Here is a 26023-nt window from a genome sequence, read left to right as displayed (position 1 = left end):
AAATCAAAGTTGTTGTAAAAGCGCGTGTTTGCACTGCGCGAGGGGAGGAAAGCTGGCCGGTGGATGAGAGAGGAGCGAGGCAGCGGAGAGAAGTGGGCAAAAAAGACAGACTGCTGCCACGGTGTATTTACCTCCATTAACATAATACGTTTATTTTGTCTTTTACGCACCAATTTTGAGTCTAAAACCCGAAAACATTAAACGCCATTTCGACGGAATACCTTCTCATACTTGGACAACAAATTCCCAGATGGATGCTGCCGACGAAAGATGATTTGACTGTCGAAACTAGCTCTACCTCCTTGGATAAGAGACTGTAGCGATGTTTAAACCTCTCTGTGTTTAGTTGTCTCACTCCTCTGTCGCCGTGGACTTATCAATTCACTTAAGTTTTGCATTTGAAGGAACATTTTTTGATCCGAACATGACGGAAATCAGCGAGAAGGAGAATGAGCCGCAGAACAGGGACCTTAACCGACCGCAGGCTACCTTGCCCAGCCAACCCGAGTCAAAGGTAACGAAACACCTGTGCAAATATGGGGTTTTTCCTATTAAAACATAAAAGCGAACAGACAATTGGTCATCGACTCTTAAGCAAGGGTGTTTAGGAAGCAGGAGTGCTGTGTTTGTACGTAAATGTACCAATGGTGAAGAATTTTGACAAAATTTAGTCTTTGTTTATGTTTTGGACTCATTTAACCACCTGCTCTGTGTTTAAATTAAATTACTTTTTAACGGGACTTTTGATTTGTCCACATAACCAAGTTGCTTTCTGCCTGATGAGGCTAATTCTGTGGTGGCTGCAGGTCTTGCGTAACAAGTCTTAAGCCGCTTTAATTCTTGTTAACAAGCCTGACCTCAGAGTTAGAGGGCAGAGATTACATGAAAGTGCGTGTGTATGCTAACTATGGCATGTGTACAGAATGCACACAATATTTTAGACACTAAATTTATTTGCTACATTGATGAAATCAACATAGGTAGCCATTATCGCATTATGCAGACTTTCTCCTTTAATCAGTCACCTCAGCTATGGAGAATGAGATTCAGGTAGAGACAGACAAGTTAAAGACAATGCAGGCAGTGCGACAAGAACTGCATCTTATTTTACAGGGAGGTGTCCGTAATCCTTCTGTACATAGTGTACAATACATGAAGCTGTCACAGCATCTGAGTAGAGGTGCTATGAGCCTGGTGGCCTTGCATATCACAGGACACAGGGTGGCAAACATGGTAGATTAAACTGAGTGGATTAACCTGCTGTGGGATCCCAGGTGCAAAAACTAGCATTTCTCATTACCCCCAACACTGTTAAATGTACACAGCTTTTTTTTTTTTCTCTCAGTTAAGTTTTGTCTGATGGAGCACTAGCTTGCACTAACAACTAACTTGTTTATAGCCCCATTTTGTTATTTTTAGTGCTGTTTCATCCATTGCCTGATTTTGTAATAGTTTTGTTTGCAACTTTTTACACGCGGTGGCTAGGTCCCCTTCAGGCTTCCAACCTCAGTGGGAATTGACTGGTTTAGGCTAAATAAAATGTACTGAATGTATTGGGGTCTCAAGATCAGTAAGTAAAGCCTTGGATAGTTTGCTCTAATGGTGCATATTTCCAGACAAGATCTCAATTAACTTAGCGTAAACCAGTAAACACTCGACTCCTGCAATTGTTGGGGTTCTTGGGCCCCAGGGCAGGTGCCTGCTTTGCTGACAGTTTAGAGGTGTATAATAGCCTCAGTCCAATGCACTTCTTGTTGCTGATTGATCTTTCTTGACAAAAAAGGGAGCTGAACTTCAAACCGAGGCTGTTCCCAGTAAATTCTCATTCACTGACTTGACCTAAATTTCCTGCATCACATTTATTTTTTATTCACATTTATTTTCAAATGAGCTTCAACAACATCCCTTAATTGCTGCAGCAAATCACATTATGGCAGTCCTCTGCATGGTCTTCGCCACAGGGACCTAAAACAAGCCTCGCAGAGCAGGCCTCTTGTTGTTTCTATTTGACTACAGACAACACAATGGATGGTGGGCATTAAGGGGCTGCGTGAATTTATGAGCCAATCAGCTAGCAGATGTTTGCTGTGTCTAGCTAGGGGCTGGGTCATAATTCACACAAATGGCCGTCCAGACAAAATAGAACTGGGAGGAAACAATACTCTGAGCTGCGTCAGCCATGTAGCTCTGTGTTTGCCAAGCCCCTGCTGGCAGCCGCGACCGATTCACATCCCGCAGAAGAAGAATGAAGAGGAGAAGGGGAGGAAAAGATTAAATGTGTGTCACAACCAGGGTCTCTTTTAGAGTAGTCTGCTCTAGGGTGTCTCTAGAGCTGCAGTTGTTTCTTTCTGTCACTTTCAATCTTATCACTGTGTTAATTTCATAACAATTTCCACTTCTTGCTATCCTTCCGTTTTTCTCTTTCTCAGTTACCATTGCTGCCTCTCTCTGCAGTCCTTCTCATCTCTTCATAAGCTCTCCTTCATCGCTCACTTTTCTCTCCCTCTCGTCTCTCCACCGTCCCTCGGCTCTCAGAGTATTTATTACAGTGCTAAGTGGGCCCACCAGCTTTCTAGAGTACTTCTAATAGAGGCTGTGACAGAGAGTGAATAGTTATTCCACCTCCTCCACCTACTGGCAAGGTGATAGCTCCAAAAATATTATTATTTCTCTCTAATCACTTGGTCCACATGCCACTCAAGTGTCTTGCATTCAGTGCGGTACAATCAAGTGGATGACGACAGGAAAGTTTGGAGTATAAAAAGACAAACCAGTGGTTAAAGGAATAGTTATACATTATTTGCTTTCTTGATTGACACCCCTGTCATATCTGTATGCTCAACATAAAGCTTCAGCCAGCAGCAAGTTAGCCTAGCTTAGCGCAAAGAGTGGAAAGAGGGGGAAACAGCTAGCCTAGCTCATCCAAAGTTAACAAAGTCCACGTACCAGCACCTCCGAAGCTCAGTAATTATCACAGTATTCACAGTACTCAATGTGTAATCCATACAAAAACCCAAACTTTTGTAAGGGTTACATGACAGACTATTTCTTAGCTGGGAGCAATTCTTTCTGGTCTTGCCCAGGAAATAGTCCAGGACATAGCCCCCGATTTAAACGACAAATGGTCTTTTTTCATTGATTAAACAAACAAAATATATCTCGTAAATGTTTGAGCTTAAAGAGGTGATAGTAGGTGGATTTTGTTATCTTTGGACAGAGCCAGGCTAGCTGTTTCCAGTCTTTATGCCAAGCTGCTGACTATAGCTTCCTTTTTACCTTATGTACGTCGTTTCACAGCAAGAAAGTGATTGAGCATATTTCCCTAACAATTCCTTTAAGCTCTGTGTTGTTTAGTAGTGGATGAAATGAGAGTTGTGTTCAGAATCAGCTGCTACATAAAGTTTAATTTTCACAAAAGACAGTGGGTATAAATGCTGATAATGCAGGGTGGTGCTGTGGCCCGGTCCACAGAGTACTCACACGGCCCATCACATTCTCAGCCAACACAAAGACATATTTATGAGGTGAAATGATGGCAACGGTTTCTCTCCTCTCTGCCCTTCACACTTTCTTCCCTTACTACTCTCTTTTCTCACTAATTTTCCTATCAGCATGCTTTTGCCTCTCCTTATCTAATTAATTTCTTGCTCTACACGTATCTTCTTTGTCTTTCACATTGACTGCTCCATTGAAATGAAAACCAAAACCTTTTCTTTTTCCACCTGCGCTTCACCTCTCCTCATGTTTCTGTCTTCATATCTCTCCTCTCCCATCCCTCCTGCCTTTCTTACATTATCTTCTTTCTCCGTAGCTCTGGCTGATGGTGGTTGCCTGAGTACTTGAAAGGGTAAAGGTGGTTTAAGATTAGGTAAGCCAACCAGAGGTCCTGCCAGGAATGACAGAGACAGAGAGGGGGCAGGGAGAGGATATAAGGAACAAAAAAGAGGGTAAGCCAAATCAACCAAACTACAAAAGAAGAGGCAAGTGATAGTGAGCAGAGACATCTGTTCATTTGTCTGAGAACTGTGCAAAATCAGGTTTGCCAGTTCAGTTGGCTTAAGCAAACCACAATGTGCAATCTTCAATAATTAAGACTCTCAATTTCATGCCTTTCTTCTCTTCAGTTTTTTCAGTTTGACTTTTGATGATTATGCAAACATGAAAGCAGTCAAATTCCAATTTGTTATTTTTGCAGTTCATGAAACAAATCATTACACACAAATGGAAAATGCAACTTTTTTATTTAATTAGTTTTTGACCCAGGGGATATTTCATTTCCTCAAGGCTTATTTCTGAATTCCTGCATCATTAGGAAACTAAACTTCTTTAATGAACAAATCCAACTACAGCTATCTGATGTGTGTCAGCATGAGTCTCTATCATTCATGTGATTATACTGTGTTTAGATGACATTTCTGAGCAATGTCTATTCATCCTCCTTGTGCTTGTTTCTTCCATATCGCTGTTAGCAGGAGGACACATCAGTCACTCACCCAACTTCTGACAGGCCATGATATGTTTGTGTTTTGCCTGCCAGAATGATTGACTTGTGCTGCTGACCTTTGAAACAAACTATAGTCTGCACAGAAAACAGATGAAGGTTTAGATGGAGACACAGTGAGAAAGAAAGGGAGAGGGAGAGATGGATATTTATACACAAAGACCAGGACATGAACACGATCTCATCCATGAGAGAACAAAAGCTGATAAACCAGCTTTTCCTTCTTTACAGTGTCACCAAGTGCTCATGCATCCAATGTTGACCTAGCACTGTTGTGATTAATGGTGAAGTCACAGAATTACTGTCCTTGATTGAGTTCTAAAATGCTGCTGATCCAGCAGAGTCCCTCCCAGCGGAGTCTGTGGGGAATAAGATAGACTTTGTTTAGTCTTTGGTTTAGTACTGACCTTAGACTGCTGCTTTAGTGACAGTGAAGCTGTTTTCTCTCTAAAAGGCAAAGCTGTTGATGTAATAAAGTGGGAGATATTAAGCTTTATAATGGACAGTTCTGGTCTTCAGGTATGAATTGTAGATTCACCTTGAAAAAACCCTGAAAAAAGTGCACCTTTGCATTAACAACAAATGTTCATTCATAAGGAGTTTGTGTAGCTTAGCAACTGATATAACTTTATTATCAACTCTTAAAGAGTACAGCTAGTCACTGGCATTGAAATAATATTTAATTGTTAAAGTTAAAAAAAAAACTCTCCAGGTGTAAGTTTATCAGATGAATAATTCATCACTCCTTAGAGGAATTACTCTTTTTACATTTGTCCTTCATTTAACTTAGATAAAGATTCCTGAACAAACCTAAAAATCAGTAAGAGATTATGCTTTGAATATTAATATAATGATTTTGTCCTGCCACCTGTGTATCTCATTGTTTCTCTGTACTCTTGTACTTTAATTGATTCCCAAGGACTTACGAAGGCGTTCAGTTCTGAAGAGGGACTGTGAGACAAAAACCCACAGTTACAGAAGTTAACTGACCTACAATACAGTTTCGTTTAGATGTGGAAAAACAGGATGATTCAGGAAGCAATGCTTTGGATTTCTCAAGTATTTAATATGTAAAGTCACTATTCTATGTCTCTGTGTTTGTTGAATGTAAGACAATAGAGCCATAGTGGGTGTAAATGATAATCAATTAATCAAAGCTAACCAACTTACTGGGAGTATCCCATCTGAGTATTACTCTTTCACCACTGTGTGAACATCAAAGAGCCGTTGTGGCAGTCACCTAATGCTAACTGCAAAAGCTCCTTGTGCAGTTAAGCCTTTTAAATGGCTGGATTTGGAAATGCAAGCTCCTTTTGCTGCACACTCAGGCAGACAGTCTGTGAGCTGGTGAAGTCTTTGCTACCAAGAGGCTCATGCATCAGTAACAAACAGAATTTCAAACAATAGGCAGCTATTTGGTAGCCACACACGGAGCTGTGAAAGTGACAGAGAGAAGCACATGAGAAGATTTTACCTTGATTCACATCTTGTCTTTCACCTCATATATTAGAGGAACACCTCAGGTTTTCTTTCTGATCTGCAGAATCCTTAAATTGAAAGCCTTATTTTAGCTTCTCCTCCAATCTCTGAATTTCTATAACTGATAGAATCTATAATATCTTTAGGTAAAAAGTTTTGACATGACAGTAGTTTGGTAAGTAATACAGAGGAAATCAGGTGAGCTATACAGTATGTCTGGAAAAAAACACATTAGCCTCTCAAATAAATTAAAACCGATTACACATCAAAGTTAATGTCATTACAACAACAACAATTCTCACAAGAGCTTTTTACTAGGACCCTAAGTGTCTCATCTTAAAAATCCTTTAAAAAAATCCCTTCAAGACATAAAGACAGATAGAGGAAATATTTTCACTCTGTTCCAGGAAGTTGTTGATTTGTTCGCAGCCCTATCACCAGCAATGCAGCCTGTGCAGTGAGGCATTACAACTTTCTGTTCGCACAAAAGGTCGTTTCACTGGATGCACTTTTACCTAACAAGGTCCAGCTGGAGCAGTGCCTAATGAGGTCACCTTTAATTCAAAGCTCAGGTCACTGCATGAAGAATGCCAAACTTAATCATCTCCCAGTGTGTTCAGTTATATTTTTGAATATCATAAGCAGCTAGAGATGTCTGAGAAAACCTCTGCAGTGGGCATGTTATGTGTAAGAGTTGGCAGTCACTGGGGAGAAAGTTGTTCAACTGTGTCCCAACTGCAGATAAAACTTCTGCAGGGAGGCGCGAGACTATCCTGTATGTGTGGCCAGATGTAGGCAGAATGTATAGAGACTTAAAGATTGTGTGCCTCTTTTCATATAGAAACTGATGTTTATTTAAAAAGTGCGTACTGCCATCCAAATAGGCATAACATGAACCAAACAAAATCATGTTATTTTACCCACTCGTGTCATCAATCAATAGGCTATTAGAGCTTGCTGCATAAAACATACTGCTGTATAATGACTGTGCATTAACACAAAAGCCAGCTTTGGCATCGTTCAAGGATGTTGCTGGTGCAAGACCAAGGATAAAATAATCATTTCCTATCCAAAAGAGGCTTATAAAGCTGATGTAAAAAGCACTTTTTATGACTTAAAGCATTGAGTTTTATGTATCTGCACCCAGCTCACCCTGGACTGATTCCTTGACAGGACCAGACAACATGTGCCAACTGTATGGCACCTGAAACTGCCAGCAGACGTATAGTGACAGGATTGCCTTACCCTTTTTCTTCATCATTGCTAAGTATGTAAAGAGGACTGATAGTTTCAGTCCAAAAACATTTCATGAATGAATTCTTACTAATTAAATCATCTTTGTGATCAGCATGTTTAGAGACAGTTCCACGGAAGAAAGACCTTGTTTTCTCTTTTAGAAAGTTACATTTTCTTTCCTGTGGATTGCTAGATAACAACTGTTACTATTAAATTTCAAGACGTGTTCATATGTAGAACCTTTAGCAGAGAGATTCATTTTTCTTTCATGATGCTGTTCCTCAGCAGTCACATCCTAGCATCTCCTCTGTGTAGTAAAGAAAAGACAGCGTCGAAAAACACGGGACTTGAATCTGCATCGCAGCAGCAGCAGGATGACTTTTCGCCTTTCACAGGCATCTTGTGTGAACACCCAGCCCCCCACACCCCACTTCTTAATCATTAATTTATCCAGGCAGTCCTCACAACAGCCTATTTATAGAAGCCTTCACCAAACATCTCTCAGCTCTGTGCTCATTTTCAAACGGCCGAAGAACAAGGCCGAGACGTCTGCTATGTCTCTCCGCTGTGCTGTTTGTCTGTCAGAGGGGTGATCGAGAAAGGCCCCAGTGTATTGTTAGGCTTTCAAAGACAGGGGGGTTGATAGTGGTAGTGAGGTATTTTCATTCTATCTCCTCCATTATTATTGTCTTTTTCCCATTTCTTCCCTCTGTCTCACTTGTTTTTTCCCCTCACTTTCTTCTACTGCCCCCATACTTTCCTTTTACTTTTCTTTTATTCTTTGCTTCATCATCTTCTTCAAATGACAGTCTGTTCTAGTACACTACACTACTCGCGCTGTGATGAGCTAATTGCTGTCAGTAGTTCAGAGTGTGATAGGTCTCCAGTTCTGTGATCCATAAATAGACTTTTCAAAACCTCACAGAGAGACACAAGAGTGCTATGGAGACTTCCAGAGATTTGCATTCATTAGAGCTCTGCTTTTGATTTCTGCTCTGTTTTCAGGGGAGGACGTTATGGTATATAAGACAACACAGTATCAGCCAGAAAACTAGCTCTTATACTAACACAAATTAGAACCTAAAGCCACACATATACTGTATATAATTAGAGTATTCACAAAGGTGAGGAGAAAATCAAGATAGTGGTGTGTGTACAGTGTGATGCCCTGCAGCTCCCAAATTTCAGAGGCTTGGGCAGCTCTTATCTTTTTGTTGTATTAGTAATTGTGCTGTGCATTTACCGTATAATGAATTAAATATGAGTAACTGGATTAACTGTGCTTCTCTCAGCAAACTTGCCTAAATGTGTTAAAGACCACAGGTTAAACCCTGGTTTTATGACCACAGGCTTTATAGGCTCTGTAGGCTTTACTACACCTAAATCAGAATGAGCCCATCAACCCCCTCTGCTTAGTGATTATACTGTATACAGTATGGCTGTGATGTAGTAAATATAAATTACAGTATAGTGCATCATTATAGTCTGTTAGAGGACAGAACACTTGTGAAAGAGTCAAACATACTACTGTTAATGGCCTGAAGTGAGTGCAAACAAACATGTGGACATAGCATCGCACTGAAACTACATGTGATTACTGAACATTTCCTGCACCATGGGCATTAATCTGCTGCTTATAGCTCCTTTCTGGGAAAGCTTTGCACAATATTTTGGTACCTGGCTGCAGGGATTTCTCCCAATCAGCCCTATGAGCATTAGTGAGATCGGGCGCTGATGTTGGCCCAAAAGGTGTGGATTGTAGTCGCCATTCCAGGTCGTTCTAAAGGTGTTGGATGGACCTCACTTAATGCATGAGGACACTGGGCCTCCCCAAAACTGTTTCCACAAAGCGTATGCATCATTTTCTTATTTTTTAGCAACAAGTTTATTTTATCATAAATTATTTGACTATGAGATATTATGAGGGGAAAAATTAGTCATATTGAGGGCTAAATTGAATATTTCATTTAGTTTCCTTCCCATGATGAAGAAGGTTTAATTCATTTGAGTCTCTGCTGTAATCTTGTGCAGCTGCTGCACACCTGTAAAAAACACAGAGGAAGACTTGTTGTTTTGCTGAAGTAATTGCTGGCCCAAGTTGTTCATCCATCACATGGGATTATTAACAGAAACGGGTGAAGAAAAAAAAGAACAGTATGAACCACATATAGCAACTACAGGATGTGAGGGGCTAAACCAAAACCTTAAAATATAGCCCACAAAATGGGCACAATTTGATGAAGATTCACTTTCTTTCTGTCATGTACTAAACTTAAGCTTGGGCTAATGCATGAACTATGAAAGTATCCAGAACAGCTGCCAAGCTGCAAAAACTATATTGCATCTTTGTACATTTGGAGAACAGTTCGTAAAACGCTTTTGCTGGACTATTTCTTTGACAGCGCTGAAGCATAAAGTTTATAGGATCAGATAAATGGGATCGCAGGACATACAGAGGCTGCTGAATAATGGTCCCACTGCTAAATTGTATAAAGCCAGCCATTACATTATTACTTCCATTCATGAAGATCATATAGAGTTCAATGGAAATTGTGGAGTAGTAGTGCCCATTGGCATTAAACTCAGTTTTATTTTCACATTAGCCTAACTTAAATGCCTGTTTATGTCTTTGTTTCTTTAATCTTTATAAAAGCTCAGGGAGGTATATTAACCTATTGATTCTCAGTCATATGTTGCCTAGTCTGTGCCTGAGTGTTTCTTTTTCCCTGGAGCTGAAGCAAAGACAGGTCTTCACCATAGAGAAGATTAACAAAGTCAGACAAGTTAAAAATCTAATAGAGAGGAACATCCATTACTGAATGGGCCACCGGTCGAGCCAAGAAAAGGCCATTAAGGAAAGCATGGACTCAGCTCCCTGTAGAAAACATTTATGAGAGGCACTCACTAATGGGTCAACAGAGAGGACTCTTTTCATCACTCAAACTAATTGGCATCTGTGAATCTGTAGCTTAAAGAACCTGCTCAATGCTATTGATCGGATTTTCTGTGAGGGAGTGCAGATGGGCGATGCGGGCGCTTTCAAAGCTCAGAGGTGCAATGGACATGATGAGGACGCTACCTCCTCACACGTAGGCATACATAACAAAAGTGATTTTAGGTGAGGTTTTTCTTGCAGAGGAAAAATATATTAATGACACAAAATAAATGAAACTAAGGCACAGAAAACACCACAATTAATTAAGAATTGTACAACTTTGAAGTTTGATGCAGGACTCTTGATTATCAAAACATTGTCGTCACAAACACAGACAGCTAATGAGCTCTGTGTAAATTGAGGAGGTGCTCTTCAGTCTGAGGGACCTATTACATCCTTGCCCTCATTCTCCAGGCCATTCTCTTGATGTATGAGTCAACAGAAGTTATTATTTCCATACTCTGGGTCCCATCGCTCCTGAGTCCCTGTAATTGTTTGTCATTATGCCAGTTTGCCTTTATTGTGGCCAAGAGCAGTGGATGGCAAGCATGTGGGGAAATGCAGGCAGGCAGAGTCAAAGATAAACACAGTGTTTGCCATGCATCAGTGACTGCATCAAAAGCGAAGGTGCAGGCCGCTCAATAAAACTAATCAAATGTGAATTTTAAGGGGTATTGACCTGCACAGATTCACAAGGGATGGCAAATTTGTGATCAAAGGAACGGGGCAGAAAAAGCTGAAGATGGAAGATCAGAAGCCAACCTGCCAGAGCAAAGACAGTCAGAGGGCAGAGCTAACAGACTGCTTTTTAGCAGACTGATGTCTGAAACACTGCACAACCCCTCGAGCTGGACAAATTTTTTTGTAATTTCAAAGGCTACTTTTACCATTTTAAAATTCATGAACATATACAGTATTAAGTGTATAATATACTTAAGAGGTGGGACCTTGAGTTTCTCAAGTTGTAATGAATCCATTCACTTTTTAAACCTAAAAGAATTGACTGTTAATGTTACTGTGTGTAGATGTGTAAATAGGCAACTGTTTGCTAACACGTTTGCAGTATCAATTTAAAAGATGATGATTTGCACCCCACAGCTTAGCTGATCTGCTGTGTTTGGTTTTGTCAGATTTGATTGACAGCATCTGGCAGCGTTAGCAAACAACCCTAAAATGTTGTGTACATGTAAGACTCCATCATTCATAGTATGAAGCTGACTGAGAAGAATGGTTTGTAGTGCCTTTGTAGCTTGCTAACTATAACTCTCAGTAGATCATCTAAATATCATCATCTTGTTTTCTTTCAGTTGCAGCGGCTGAAGCGCTCCCTGTCCTTCAAGTCAGTCATGCGCAGCAAGAGCGTGGACAACTTTTTCCAGCGCAGCAACGGTGAAGCCCGCCCACCCGCAGCCTTCATCACCACGCCGCCTCCGCCACCATCATCACCTCCCCCGTTCTCTGAGTCCCCCCTGGGCTATGAGCGCTCTCCCTCCCTGTCCCCATCAATCAGTCCCAACCCTTCACTGTCATCACACTCGCCGTCTATCAGTCCCTCGCTATCCGTCACCTCCAAAACCCAGCCAAAGACTCAGGCCCAGCCGGTGCAGCCGGTCAAGACCCACTGTTTCCAGGAGCACGTCTTCCGTCGGCCTACCAGCTGCCAGCGATGCAAACACATGATTCAAGGTAGGTCAGGTAACGCAGTACAGCACTGGCTCAGATGCTTTGAAAAATGAACATGGCCAGATGTGGGCCAGGTGTGTTAAATCACTCCCATGATGGAAATGAATGTGTCCCAAGAAATGTGTCTTCTTGCAAATTGTATATTACAGTGCTTCCCGGACTTGAGTATAACATTTGCTTTAAAGGGTCAGTTCACCCAAACCAGAAAAACAATAACAAAAACAATATGTGGTACTGTATATAGAGATACAGATAGGTTTGGTGTATATCGGGGTGTTTGCTCAAGTTTCACATGTCTGCCACTGGAACTTCTGCTACTTTAAACTTAATTATTAAAGTTTGGGTTCTAGCATGTGAGACACGCAGATAAAAGCACACAGGGCAGATAATGCTCTGTGGCATTAAGCAGTCTACTTTTCCATCACCATTAACCATAACAAATGTGATATTGCAGGTTTGCAGTGGCCTTAACCTGTTGCTCGTAACAGAAATATTGACAGCTGTCAGACTCTAGTCTACCAAGACGTGTGTTGAAGTGTGTGTTGGTGTCCTTGCAGGGAACTCCAAGCAGGGGCTGCGCTGTAAAGCCTGTAAGCTGGCGGCCCACCTCTGGTGCTCATCAGAGCTCTCCCAGCAGCCCTGTAATGGCAAGGTAAGAACACTTTACACTGACTTAGAGTATCACAGAGTTTCACTACCGTGCACTAGACATGATGCTAACAGTTTCACCTGTCTGCCCACATAACAAAGTTTTGACACTCAGCTCTCCGGAGATGTTTAGTCATCTAGTGTTAACAGGGGTGTGAAACGCTGTCTCAGATGTTCCTCAAAGTTTGTCAAAAGTAGCTGCTTTTGCAAAGTCACCAGTGACATACATCTAATTGATAAATATTAGTTTTAGGCCTAACACTATTTGTATGAATATTATGTCTTCCATCCATCCATTTTCTATGCCGCTTATCTGTAAAGGTCGCGGGCCATTACCGTCTTTCTTTTCCTTAAATGTTTCATTTTTACTTCACCTGTGATTCAGTTTCATTCTGACGTGTCTCTTTTTCCTTATGACTGTGAAGCACTTAGTTAGCTTCTTTAGAAAAGTGTCACTTTTTTATTATCATGTCTTATTTTTGTATTTTCTCATTAAATCGGTCACCGTTTTGTGGAAGGGAACAAGACCACCCTTGAGGACACAACTCTCATTAGGATAAAATCCTTAATCATCAGTCAGGTTGGCTTTGTATTAATTAATAATACTAACTTCAATGTACTTTAGTTGCTTTGCTAATTTGGTGCACTTTTCTCTGTGCTACTCGGCTTACCTTGGGCAAAAATGTACATACAAAGCTTATTACATTTTTTCATATTTTGCATATTTGTTTCTAAAATGTACTGGAAATCCACAAGTTCTCTGTAGTGCAGAGATTAACCCAGAATGCATTGTGTCAGCAGAATTAAATGGCATCTGGATGTTGTAATTGTCTCTCTCAGTTAGTTGGCATAGCCTTTAGTCCAGGTAATATGCTTAGTCTCAAAGCCCCCATCTTGTTAAAAGAGGATAAATCCCCTTTCAGACCAGCAGAGACAAAAAGGTAGAGGTTATAAATGGAATGTGGATTGACCAGAGCTATGGAAAGTCGACTAAGACAATGAAAATGTGTGAAAGGGTAGCAGCGGGATAAAATTATCTTCTGAGTTTGAATAACATAAGAGGAGCAAAAAACTGAGGAGGATGACACTGATAATGTTTCAGTGGCCAGGTCCCAACATTTTTTCACTCAGCCTTTTTGTCCTTCCTCCTGCATGTGCTGCTCTTCTCACATGACGCCCTTCTCTCTTCCTCTCTCATGTCAGGGTGCTACACCCCCCTCTTCCTTCCCCTCAACTCTGTTGGAAAATCAATATCTCCCTGTACCAGCTGGTCTGGCTAATTCAGTGTGAAATTCAGTGTGTTTGAGGCGCTCACAATCCCTCGGGGATATGACACGGCAGGCTCTCGCCAAGCCTCCGGCAGTGTCCTTTTCGATCACTGCACACTCATCAAAGCAAAGATTAGGCATTTTACAGAAACCGGATGGAGTTGGAGGCTAGTTCTTGTAAATCTACGTAACTTAAGGTTCACTGTCCTTAAGTACCATTTTAATGAACAAGAGATTTTGGCACAGTGTGGTACTGCTGCTTTTACTTGAATAAAAGATCTGAATACTTCTTCCACCACTGGTTATCCATGGTAAAAAATAACAATGCAGATTTGAACAGGCACAACTTACACAAGGTAGTGTAAAAGGAATATCGATGACTGCAGTTCTTCTGGCTCACTCTCAGTCCATTTGCTGAGTGCACTCATATATGACCAATAGCTTTAAAATGTCTTCAGAATCGAGCAGCTTTAAATGACTTTGGAATCATGACAACCTTTTGGTAATCAATGTTAATTAAACTTAAAGATGTATTACAGTTTGATTAAAGAAATAAGCCTGCTGAGCTCTGCACAAAATAATTTCCTCTGCAGGAAAGCTTTGCACACGCACACACACACACACACAAGCACGCACGCACACACACACACACGCACACACACACACACACACACTTACACACCTATCCTTACTGAACTTTGTGTGAGTCTCCTTTGTTATGTGCCAGCGGTCAGAGTCCAATCTTGCTTTCTCTGTGTGAAATCATCACTCATCTTCTGTCCAGTAATGCTGCACACTCATTATTACTGATATGCTGACATGTAATCATATGTGTAGTGTTTGGCTATTTGATGTGAAGGGGAAAGTTTGTGATGCTGAGAAAATTATTTATCTGCCTCCACTTCTGAGCACATCAGTTTGTTTCAGCTTGGAGCGCTGACAGAAGTGATGAGGCCAATTGTCACTCATTAATTAGCATAATCTGACTGTAAGTGAAGTTTTGCCAAGTTTATTTACAGAGAGCTCTTTTGTTTGTATCCTGTGTTTCCTGTGAAGCACTTTGTGACAAATAGATTAAAACAAGGATAATGAACAATATTCATAAAAAGCATCACAAACTCCAACACACTTGGCCCAAGCTGTCTCTGCTAAGCAGTGGAGCTGATTGATCAATAAGTCGATCAACTTAAAATTTAGCAACTAAAATGCCAGAAATTCCTTACTTCCAGCTTCTCAAATGTGATAATTTACTGCCTTTTACTGTTTTATATCTCTGAAAATTAAAAAACTTTGGGGCTCTTGGTCAGAAAAATAAGCAGTTTAATGACATTTTGGCCATTTTCACTATTTTTCATACCATTAATAGATCATTTGATCAACTGAGAAAATAAACAATAATAAAAACAAGAATTACTTGCAGCCCCAACAGATACATATTCACTTGAGTAAATGTGCTTTCTAAACACATAGAATGATGAATATCATAACAACATTATATTACACATGTTGTTGATTTTGAATTTGTCAATATCATCGTCAATATCATTAGTCTACAGAATATTATAATTTGTTGGAAATATGCTACAGCTCTTATATAATCACACTATTCAGTTATGTTTTAGTGTAGAGTTTTATGTTGTTATTTTAGTACAGGGGTGAAGTTTATGTTCTGTGAGCAAGGAGATAAAGAAGAGATTCTGGGCAAATTCTTGTCTGTCAGACCTGAAAGCAGCCATCACACTCCCTCAGTACCTCAGAGCAATGTTTCACTTTTGGATGACTTCTGCACTTTTCAGACGGTCTACTCTCATACGATCTGTCATATCATGATGGCAGCCACTGTGATTTATTTTCTTTACACAAATATATTCCTTGACTGCCAGACATTGTTGATGAAACTAACTCAAAAATTCAGTTGTTGCACCGAAGAGAAGTATTTCCTTAAATTACTGACCATCAGTGGCTAAATTATTTAACAATGATCTCTTGTTACATCATTTATGCATAATATTTTTTTCATGTAAACTGATAAAAACTTTTTGGGGGGGTTAAAAATTGGCAAGTTTTAACATGACGGACATCTGCCAGCGAAATAATACATGACCCTGTCAGTGCAGTTTTATTTTGATAAACTGAAGGTAGTTCTGCCAAAGGATGACAGAAAAATGACTCAAGGATTAGCTGTTATTTACAGCATACTGAAAATAATATATATATATATATATATTATATATATATATATATATATATGTGTGTGTCACTTATATGTGTCACTTACTGTGAAGCAGATGAAATGAGATAAATGAAGCTGATTCTATCTTTATAAACTGTTTCTATTTGCAGACACAGAACAGATTTATCACAGCCCCATCTGTCAAAAACAGGACTTTGTAATGTTATCTCTTAGACTGATGAGTCATGTACTGTAGCTAAACATATTTCTCTCGCTAAATAAAGAAACACAATCAGATATCAAAGCTTGTACAGTATCAGATCTGCACTCCTCCACAGTGTGACAGAAACAGACCTTTGTCTCACTCCATTAGGCATGTGGCAGTGTTGGGGGACATTTCTCCAGGCATTCACTTTTAAAACTAATGGTCAATGTTTTATTACCACCAGCAGTGGGAAATAATAGACTCAGTGCAGTAATGCAGTAATAGATCATATCAGCTGATTTAACCTACATATGTCAAGATGGAAAAGTATGTCAAAGAGATTCAGTTTGCATGAATATATCAGGTGATTAGAGGTTGACTCATTCCTGTCAAGTTTATGTTTTCTGTCAAACTGTTTTTAAGGCGAAAAGAACTGAACCACACCTGCTTATTCATCCTGACTTCTCTTCTTCCTCCCACAGTCCATAAACCACAGGCCTCAGATGAAAAAGAACTAAAACAGAGCTTGATGTAAAAATGAGCAAAATGTTCTTAGATGTAACTCACAAGAGAGGCAGTGAAGCAGCCCTGCTGCTTCATAGCAAGCTACTCTCATATGCAGCTTTTCTGCATTAGCAGTTTCCTTTCAGCGCAAGAAAGATGTGTGAAATTCATTCATGTGTAGTAAAAAAGTAAGGGTATGGAGGTCAAGATGGAGAATGGGCATTAGTGTTTTTCTTTCACAGATGTCCTGGGCTCACATTCTGTTTCATACTCAGCTCATAATCAGCATTGACTTTTTCCATTAATTGACTATGACCTCAATGTTCTCCTTAATTTAAAAAGTAGATTTACATTCCTAAGTGTCACTTTACTGTACATTTGTGCACATGCACAGATATTGTAGGAATAACTGAAAATGTTTTGCAGACATGTACTGAACAATGACAGTAACATCAAACTGGTGCCTCCACATTTTTCCCAAAAAGGGTTTCTGTAATATCTGTTAAATATCTGGATTTGAGTCATTTGTTGGAGTTTTCCAGTTGTGCTGAAATACTGGAAGAACATTCAGACTGATACTTGCACATTTTCAGCTACTCAGCTTACACTGCACATACTGTGTAGGCCCACCAAGAAAATTATTGTCTTCTGGCAAGATATTACATCTGCTGTTCTGTTGTTTTTTTTTCTGCCTCGAGTAACATTTCTCCTTCCCCTGTCCTCCCTCTGCTGTCCCCTGTCTCCTCGCCTCTCTGCTGGCCTATCAGACAGGAGCTTTCAAGAGGAACTTCAGCTCTCCTCTGCTAACCAGTGATCCACTGGGTGTGGTCAGAGAGGCTCCTGCTGCTCAGGGTGAGTGATGGAAACGCTGGCTGATTTATCACTGCACCCAACAACTGAAATCTCAGGATGACTAATCACCATGTCTGTGGCCTTCAGTCCTTGATGCCTGACGGGCCAGTGTGTGTGCGCAGGGACGTGTGTGTATGTGTGTGTGTGTGTCAGTATACTGTCAGCAATAAAATGACACCGTATGTTGCTCTGCTCCACCTTGTCTGTCTGTGTGTAGAAGCAGATAACAGCATTGTTGACCCTGTGTATGAGGCACTACGTTATGGGACGTCACTGGCTCAGATGAGTCGTTCCAGCTTCGGCAGTATCTCAGAGTCGCCCTGTCATGAGGTATAAAAATACATACACATGAAATACACAGACAACCTCAGCCATTCATATAAATTCATGCTGACATTAATCATACCAAGAATATTGTTGACTTTGCTGGCTGCAACCCTTTGTTTTTTATAGGCAGAAAAACCGCAAGACAAACTAGAAAACCAGCCAATAGCTGAGGAGGAACACATCCCAGGAAGTAAGTCAAATCATTTGACGTGTTTGAAGATGAATGTTAACATGCCTTAATGGACAATACTGCCATTAAATACTGTCGCACTGTCAATCACATAGAGTCGCACTCTCATTTGTGATGGTCAGTTATACTATATTTTTGGCTTCTTTCCTAAAAAAATAACCTTAGGAGGTGAGAGAGAACAATGTCATGGTGTGACTGTTATCGCATTCTGGTTTAGCAAGGCAGCTGTCAGTGGAGACATTTGCCTGTCTGCCTTTTCTGCAGTTCATTTCTGTGTGTATGAGGCTAGCTGTGTCCCCCTATTACCAGTGTTCGTGCTAAAGTAAGCTAACCAGCTGCTGGCTGTAAGCTTCATATTTACCCTACAGACATCAGAGTAGCAGTGTAGGTGGTATTCCTTTAAAATGTCAATGTCACAGGAGCTAAAATCTCAAGATGTAGACATGGCCACAGTTTTACAGAGAAAAAGACAGTTAAACCAACATTGCAATATTTCCAACATGGGTGGTTCATCCTTAAAAATTTAAATATTATTCATATTATGGTGAATGTTTCCTTTAAAGTCCTGAATAACATGTCAGTACTGAGAGGAAACAGTCTGAGTATCTGTAAATTTAAAGAAAACCCTCATTTGGTGGGATACATTTTATTTTTTGGGTAAGTCAGAAATAGGAAGATAGATAATAAATACAAACATTGAGAGCATCATTACAAACTAAATGTCTTGACTTGTAACTATATTAATATAAGAGACAGTACATTGTATAGGTGGTGTACTTTTGTGTGTGTCTACCCAGTACTTTTCCCTCTCTGTCTTTAGTCTCTGTTTGTACTGCTGTCACTTCACAGTTAATGACCTTGACTTTGGCCTTCCCTCTGTTTGCTGCAAAGTGACAAGACCCCTCTCTCTCTCTCTCTCTCTCTCTCTCTCTCTCTCTCTCTCTCTCTCTCTCTCTGTATCTCTTCTTCTTCTCCTTTCTCTTGCACCTCCTCTGTTGTTCCTTCTCTCTGTTTTACATGCGACCTTTCTTTCTCTCAAACATATTGTCTTTCCCTCTCTTTTCATTCCCCCCCCTCTCTCCCTTTCTCTTTGCGTTTATATGTCTGTCTCTCCAGTGCTCACCCCTCCTGAAAGCGAGAAGGCTGATTCAGAAGACAGGGTCAGCCTGAAGGTGTGTAGTCAGCATTCCTCTCATCTTTCAGCCTGTTTTTCTTGGTGAAACTAAACTCTGTCAGCCTCCTTCCAAGTCTCCATCCTTTCCACTCAGTTTTAGACTTCCGCATGAGGAACATATAGATAACAATCTTTAAATCTCTCTCTGTGTATTTGTCTTCTTGTCAGACTCCCAAAAGAGTAGAGGTCCACTCCATCCATACCTATGTGGCTCTCTACAAGTTTCTGCCTCAGGAGAAGAACGACTTGGAACTACAGTCAGTCCACTTTCTTTGCATACTGTATGTGAGTGTATGAGAGTAGTCAGTTGAGAGAGGAGGAAGCATTTACCTGGCCAAAATTTCCCTGACACTCACACACCATCTGCCTCCTCAGCGGGATGATCGTAGGGGGTAGCAGGGATCGGGGTGGGAGGAGGGAGCGTGCTGGGAGGCCGGGAAGGACAAACAGCTGCGAGTGTGTGACAGAAGAAAAAGGAGTCTTTGTATGTTAGTAGGTGCAGGAAACTGCTGAGTGTGGTATGACACCCACCACTAATCTGGAGGATACGTCTGTTCAAAGAGACAGCACACGTGGCGTTTTTTGCACATGGACAGAGCAGTCCAGTTTCCTCAGAAAAATAATCATTTCATGGTGACATGAAACAAGATAGGACAAGAACTTAACATCAACCATGCAGTAACAAGTGCTGCTAATCTTCTGGGTTATAAGTTTTCTTGAAGAGAAATGGTGAGAAATAACTTGTTCATGTTTGATAACTTCTCCTCCAGTGCGAACAAGACTCGAATCTTAAACATAAGTCACTATAGCATTAATCACTTTTTGTAATGTGACTGTAAAATGTTTCTGCTAATAAAAATTAAATAATGATTTAGTCTAGGAATGGTCATAATTGGAGTTAAAGTTCTGACTGTGTTCCAGGGTGAGAACGTGATAACTGAACTGCATTTTGTGTGCAATTTCACACCACAACTTTTCTTTACTAACCCCAAACCCTCCCCTTAACCCCTAACAGGATTTAATGACGTGAAAAGTTTAAGATGCGTAGATGTGACATGTGAGGATTCTTTGTACATTCGGTAGACTTGTGTATCAATATGTATGCACAAATGGTGCACCAATGAATAAGCATGTTCTCAGGTACAGTGTTCTTGGCAACTGACCTACCTCCATTATTAAAAATAAATAAATCTGTACAAGTCTTCTAATCGAATCTAATCTTTGTCTGTTCCTCCAGGCCTGGTGACAGAATTCAAGTCACAGATGACTCCAATGAGGACTGGTGGAAGGTAGGCTATGAAAAAATCTCTTATATTCAGAAGCACCGAATAAAATATTCTCACCACAAATCTGAAAGGATTGTGTCTGAATAGATACTACAGTCCCACACACATAAATGTCCTTCACTGAGACAGTCATAGAACCAGTTGAAGTTCTTCCATTCAAAGCTGTTGAGAGACAAAGAGCTGGATATGTTTGAAGGGCAGCAGGTGTGGGTGTTAGCAGAGCTAGTTAGCATGAAGAGTTAAAGAGGAAGAAGACAGATTGCAGTCTGTGTTTAATGAGGCAGCTGAAGATCTTAACTTTCACCTCCCAAAGGACAGACAGGTCTTTATGTAAACGGAGCACCAGGGAAAAGAAGTGGCATATACTGTACACTATAACAAAACTGGCAGGAGTGTAGTCATATTTCTACGGGTAATTTTGCTTGTATAAAGAGCCTCAGCAAATGGGCTCATTTAAAATGTACTGAAGCTAAATACTTTGTTAGATGTAATGTTTTCCCTGCTGACGCCAGAGTTGAAACCTGATTACTTGAGCAAACAAAGTAAAAAACACAAAGGTCACGTTGTTGTCCCTCCCCTGCTGAATGGCCAGTTTATGATTGGACAGCTCATACTGAAATGCTTATGGTGAAGTGATAAAACATTTACTTTGTGAATATTTCATTCAAAATACATGTAATTTCATGTAAAGTGACTGATTTTAAAGTACAATCACACAACTGTTACAGTGCTAAGAGTAATTGTGATTTTCAAATCTTGCAAATCATACTCAGAAAAGACATTTAAATGCTACAGAAATGTGCAATTCCACTGTAAACATGCCTTTGCAGACAAATAATATAAGCAAAACAGCTAAATAGGGAGTCTTGTGACTCTAAAACTCATGGGTTTCGTATGCTTGTTTGCCAAAGTCTGTGAAGAGAATAGAGGGGGGTTAGGGTTCTGCAAATACAGATGGTTTTTGGTCTTGTACTGATGTTACTAATTAAAGAACAAAAACATTTTCCTGCTAATTGTACTGTTTCATTTTGAATTCCACTTTTGTTGCTGTGACATAAATGTGATGCATATTCAGGCAACTGGTCAAGTAAACAGAAATTGAAATGCAAAGTATCTAATTGCATATGCTCAGTCAAGGACTGTCAAGGACTGTGGTGGAAGCTGCCTGTGTCGGGTTCGTTGTTTGTGTTGAAACATAAGCAGGTAGATGATTGAAATGTAGTGGTTTCATTTTGTCAACAAAGCAGTAAATTTTGGATTCTTCCACAGAGGATGATTTTTGTACTATGGTTCAAACAAAGCAATTAAGTCTTTTTTTTTTTTTTTTTTTTTTTTTTTTTTACTATTTTAGTCACCTGAGAGCAGAACAAAATCTATTTATATCTGTAAGAGACTAACGGTGTCCATGTTTGGGTGTGTTAACCAGGGGAAAAGCAGAGACAAGGTGGGATTTTTCCCTGCCAACTTTGTGCAGCGGGTCCGCCCTGGTGAACGTGTGTGGAAGGTCACCGATAGTTTCCATGGCAACCGAGACAAAGGCCAGATGACTGTAAAAGAGGCCCAGGTGAACACACATTAAAATACACACAATTTTTCTCTCTTTCTCTCTCTCTGGCACACGCACACTATATATGCAAATTCATGCAGAAAACTGCTGAGATTACAGAGGACAGCATGTTATGGCTTCCAATGCAGCTCACTTTTAGCCTTAGTCCACAAACTGAATGTCACTTGCCCCTCCTCCTGCTCCGTACTCCTCTCTCCCTTCCCTCCCTCCATCTGTACCTCACCCAATGTCGATCCCCACCCCACCCCACCCCTCCAACCACCCACCCACCCACCCACCCCTCTGCAGATCTGTGTGGGGAAGAACGAGGAGATTGACGGCTTCCTTCGGCTCACCAGCGGGAAGAAGAGAGGCTTGGTTCCTGTGAAGTATCTGTTAGAAATATGATGGCGGCGCTGTTTTCCTTGACCCTCAGTTTGATAGAGTTCACTATAACGGAGGAATACTCAGGAGTGTTTACCCAACACCTCACTGACCGCCAGCCACCCACCCGCACCTCTCCAAAAAGCGGCAGTGAAGTAGCAGCTTGAGTGGACGACGTGCCACAACTTTGCTTTTCACTGCAGGGGATTTTAAAGGTTAAGACTTAAAGGAGGGGGCGGCTTCTTTAGAGTTCTTTAGAGCTACTTTTCTTGTAGCACAACTTTACTTTGTGTGGTTTTATACACACTCACAACAGAAATGTAGCATCATATAGAAGAGGAGAAGTGTGCAGGAAGTCTGGCTACCTCACTAGCCATCTCCATTGGCCGTCTGTCTGCGTGAAAGGGGAGAGGACTACTTTATTATGATGTCAAGGCATGTCTAAGCCCAAGGGTCTTTGCGAGAAAACTGTATTCATTTCATTGTTTGTGTAGAGAAAACAAAGATATAAGAGATTGTGAAAGATTGTAGCTGTTTATCGTAGTTGCTTGTGCAAACCCAGTTGGCAGATTTGGTTTAGCTAAGGATATAAACTATGACAGTCTGGTTTTGTATGAGCAGCCTACAGCTCACGATGTGCATGTGTCTGCTGTTGTGATATGGACTCATGATGTGCGTATGTGTCACTTCTGCTCGGACTAGAAAATGATTCAGGTATTACATTATGTAAAAATTTTAAAGTCGTCTCTGCTAAATTTTGGTCAAATGAAAGTCATATCACACACACACACACACACACACACACACACACACAGGGGGACTTCTGTATTTCAGACTGCTCCCCAGTGATTAGATTACAGTACATTTTTGCTCTTCACAGCTCTGATGTGACAAATGCTTTCCATGCACCTTGGGGAGTTTCTTTCTCAGTATGCCCTTCAATTACACTCTTTGTACACACACTAACACACACACACACACACACACACATATACAAATTTTATAGTTCCCTCTGTTCCATGTAACTCTAGAATCAGTCATCAGAATCTGCTTCCTGTCATTATATTCTCAGCGCTGTTTATCCGTATGTAACGTCCTATAATATTCGCTGTCATATCTGGTTGTGTGCTACGACGTAAGGGTGGCGTGCTGTCTTGACCTCCTGATGTGCTTTTCTTCCATGGAAGAACAGAGGAAAGAAAAACTGTAATTCAGGATTATAAATTAAAAACCAAACTCAGCGTTATTTGTTGAAAAAGTGGCAAAGGCTGTCACGCACCTGTCAAAAACGTATTGAAATTTTGATGAATGGCTACTTTTTCTCCCAGCACACGCGGTTACTATAAAGTAACTCTGAGGGACTGTTATTGTTGCTGTAATTAAAGGTGATAAAGGCAAAATCACCTCACACCCTTTGATTTATTGCTCTGTCATTTTAAACCAAAAGGCAGTGACAAACTGCCTTTGTTGCGGCAATAACTGTAAATAAAAATATGACAGTATTTGTAAATAGCCTTATAAAGATACTGTACATACTGGCTCTGAATAGCACTCACCAAGATGTTTGGAGCTATCCAGGAGCCAACCAAGGGCATTAACTTCACAGTTATAAATTACAGGAGATTAATGTTTGTTGTCCCACTTACCAATGTATGCATCTCTATGCTCAATTAACATCTAGCCCGGTCAGCACAAATCTTTTCAAATACTATGCACAACAGTTCTAGTCACTCACTTTATTTTGTACTCAGCGTATTTCCAGCGTATAGCCACACACGTGTCCGTGTATACCTGTGCTTTTGCAGCGTGGATAAAGATTTGAATTTGAACTCCAGCTTCGGGAGCATCGCAGCTTTTATAAAGTGTCCATCTTGGATCAGTGTGCACCGTGCTAATCCCTAAACATTACCTTCACCGACTAGAACCAAGATTGGCTCAGGATCAGTATTACCCAGGTGAATTCCTTTTCTCACTTTGATGCACACTACCAGGCTGGTTCTCCGCATGGCTAGCTGCCCTGTGATCCTCACATCTCTCAATAAAGTCAGATGAACTCTCAAGCTGTGTGCTCTTTTAATTGAGAAATAATTTATACTTTGTTCCTCAGTTGTGTGTCCTGGTTTCTTTGTTAAGCTCTGACGATCATGAAAATTCTGAAAAGAGTGCTTAGTTAGTCAAAACTTGTGGCAATGTTCAAATGCCAGATGACAACTGAAACCATTAACTAAAAAATACTCAATTACAAGTCCTGCATTCAAATTTTGACTTAAGGCAAAGTATTAGAAGTGAAAGCAAAGTACTCCTTATGCAGACTGGGCTTTGTCAATGTTATATTATCATGTTGTATCACAATTATTAATACATTTACATGTATATGGTACAGTAATGCTGTAGATGGCCAGAATGGGGTTCATTGTAACTACTTTGTTGACTGGGTACTTTAGTCTGTAGCAATGCATCATATTTTATGGACTAATTGTCTGTTTTGTTCTAGTTACTATAACTATTATAAATGTAGTGAAGTAAAAAGTACCAATGAAATAAGGGAAATCTAAAGTTGCATGAAATATTTATGTAGAGAGAGTACATTAGTAGATGTACTTAGTTACTTTCCACCACTGTATAAAACATGAAACTATACATGAGACTACGATCACTCTGTGTTTAATGGTGTGGATGTTTACCAGAGGATTGAAGGCTCACAGCAGAGCAGTAACTGGAGTAGCTTGTTCGTTTGTGTCCTTCATACTTTGAGTCTTTTTTCTGTAAACCCCAATCAAGACTGTCCATCCCTCATATGGCCGAACTGTGCTCTGCCAAGTCACTAATCAGACAGTGACCCTGGCTGAAGACCCATTAGTAATGCTGTCAGCTGCACTTCTTCATGAGCTGATGTGTTAAATGAGTGTGTGTGTTGAAGTCATGAACCCAATGACCTCACAGTGAAAGCCAACATTTTATAGTGGATATCACCACTCACAGGGCAACTTGTGAATGCCACAACCAAACTATGTTGACCATCATAGTTTCGCACATTAGCATGCTTACATTTGATATGCAATATAACACACAAAGCTGATGCTAATTGGAAATAGTTTAGCTGTAATGTGGTCATAAACCAGACTATTGGACACAATTTTGACCTGATGGTGGTGCTAGGTGACTCGAGCATTGCCAAAGTTGCTAAATTGGCAATCCATCCAATAGTTGAACTATTTCATTCTGGACCAAAGCGGAGAGATCAGCAGACCAACTTTGCCATCTGTAGCCATTAGCATGGCAAAAACCACCGTAAAGAAAAAAAAAAAAACATTAACTGGTCCGTTTTTCATCCACCCACGTTTGCCATGTTAAGTACTAAAAAGCTCTAATTTTCAGGCCACAAGTCTGCACTTAAACCTCATATTCAATGTTTAATTTCACACCTAAATTCATAAGCTATTGAATCCAAACAGGAAATGTCTCCGTTCATGGCCACAGCATTCAAGCACACAGAGATCTTTCATTTGAGTTGACAGTGCAGAGCCTGAGAAGACTGCTCGTTCTTAATGACCATAAATAATATGATTAACTCCCAATAAAATTAATTGGCAACGGAGGAGCTGCTGGCAGGCCATAGACTAAGCTGGCAA

At 40.4% G+C, this 26023-nt stretch overlaps 1 protein-coding gene across 1 annotated transcript; it reads left to right on the top strand.

Annotated features, from left to right (window-relative positions):
• Positions 1–24451, top strand: LOC108901735 (SH3 and cysteine-rich domain-containing protein 2). Its single transcript, XM_018703348.2, has 11 exons — positions 1–514; positions 11459–11837; positions 12392–12486; positions 17400–17484; positions 17702–17814; positions 17938–18001; positions 19118–19173; positions 19344–19432; positions 20413–20464; positions 21888–22025; positions 22317–24451. Exons 1-11 carry the CDS (start codon positions 425–427, stop codon positions 22413–22415), a joined length of 1260 nt encoding a protein of 419 aa, XP_018558864.1. The 5' UTR covers positions 1–424; the 3' UTR covers positions 22416–24451.
• The last annotated feature ends 1572 nt before the right edge of the window (positions 24452–26023 follow it).

This window comes from Lates calcarifer, linkage group LG23 (assembly GCF_001640805.2).
Source record: "Lates calcarifer isolate ASB-BC8 linkage group LG23, TLL_Latcal_v3, whole genome shotgun sequence".
NCBI classification, from domain to species: Eukaryota; Metazoa; Chordata; class Actinopteri; family Centropomidae; genus Lates; species Lates calcarifer.
This window is presented reverse-complemented; position numbering and strand designations above follow the sequence as displayed.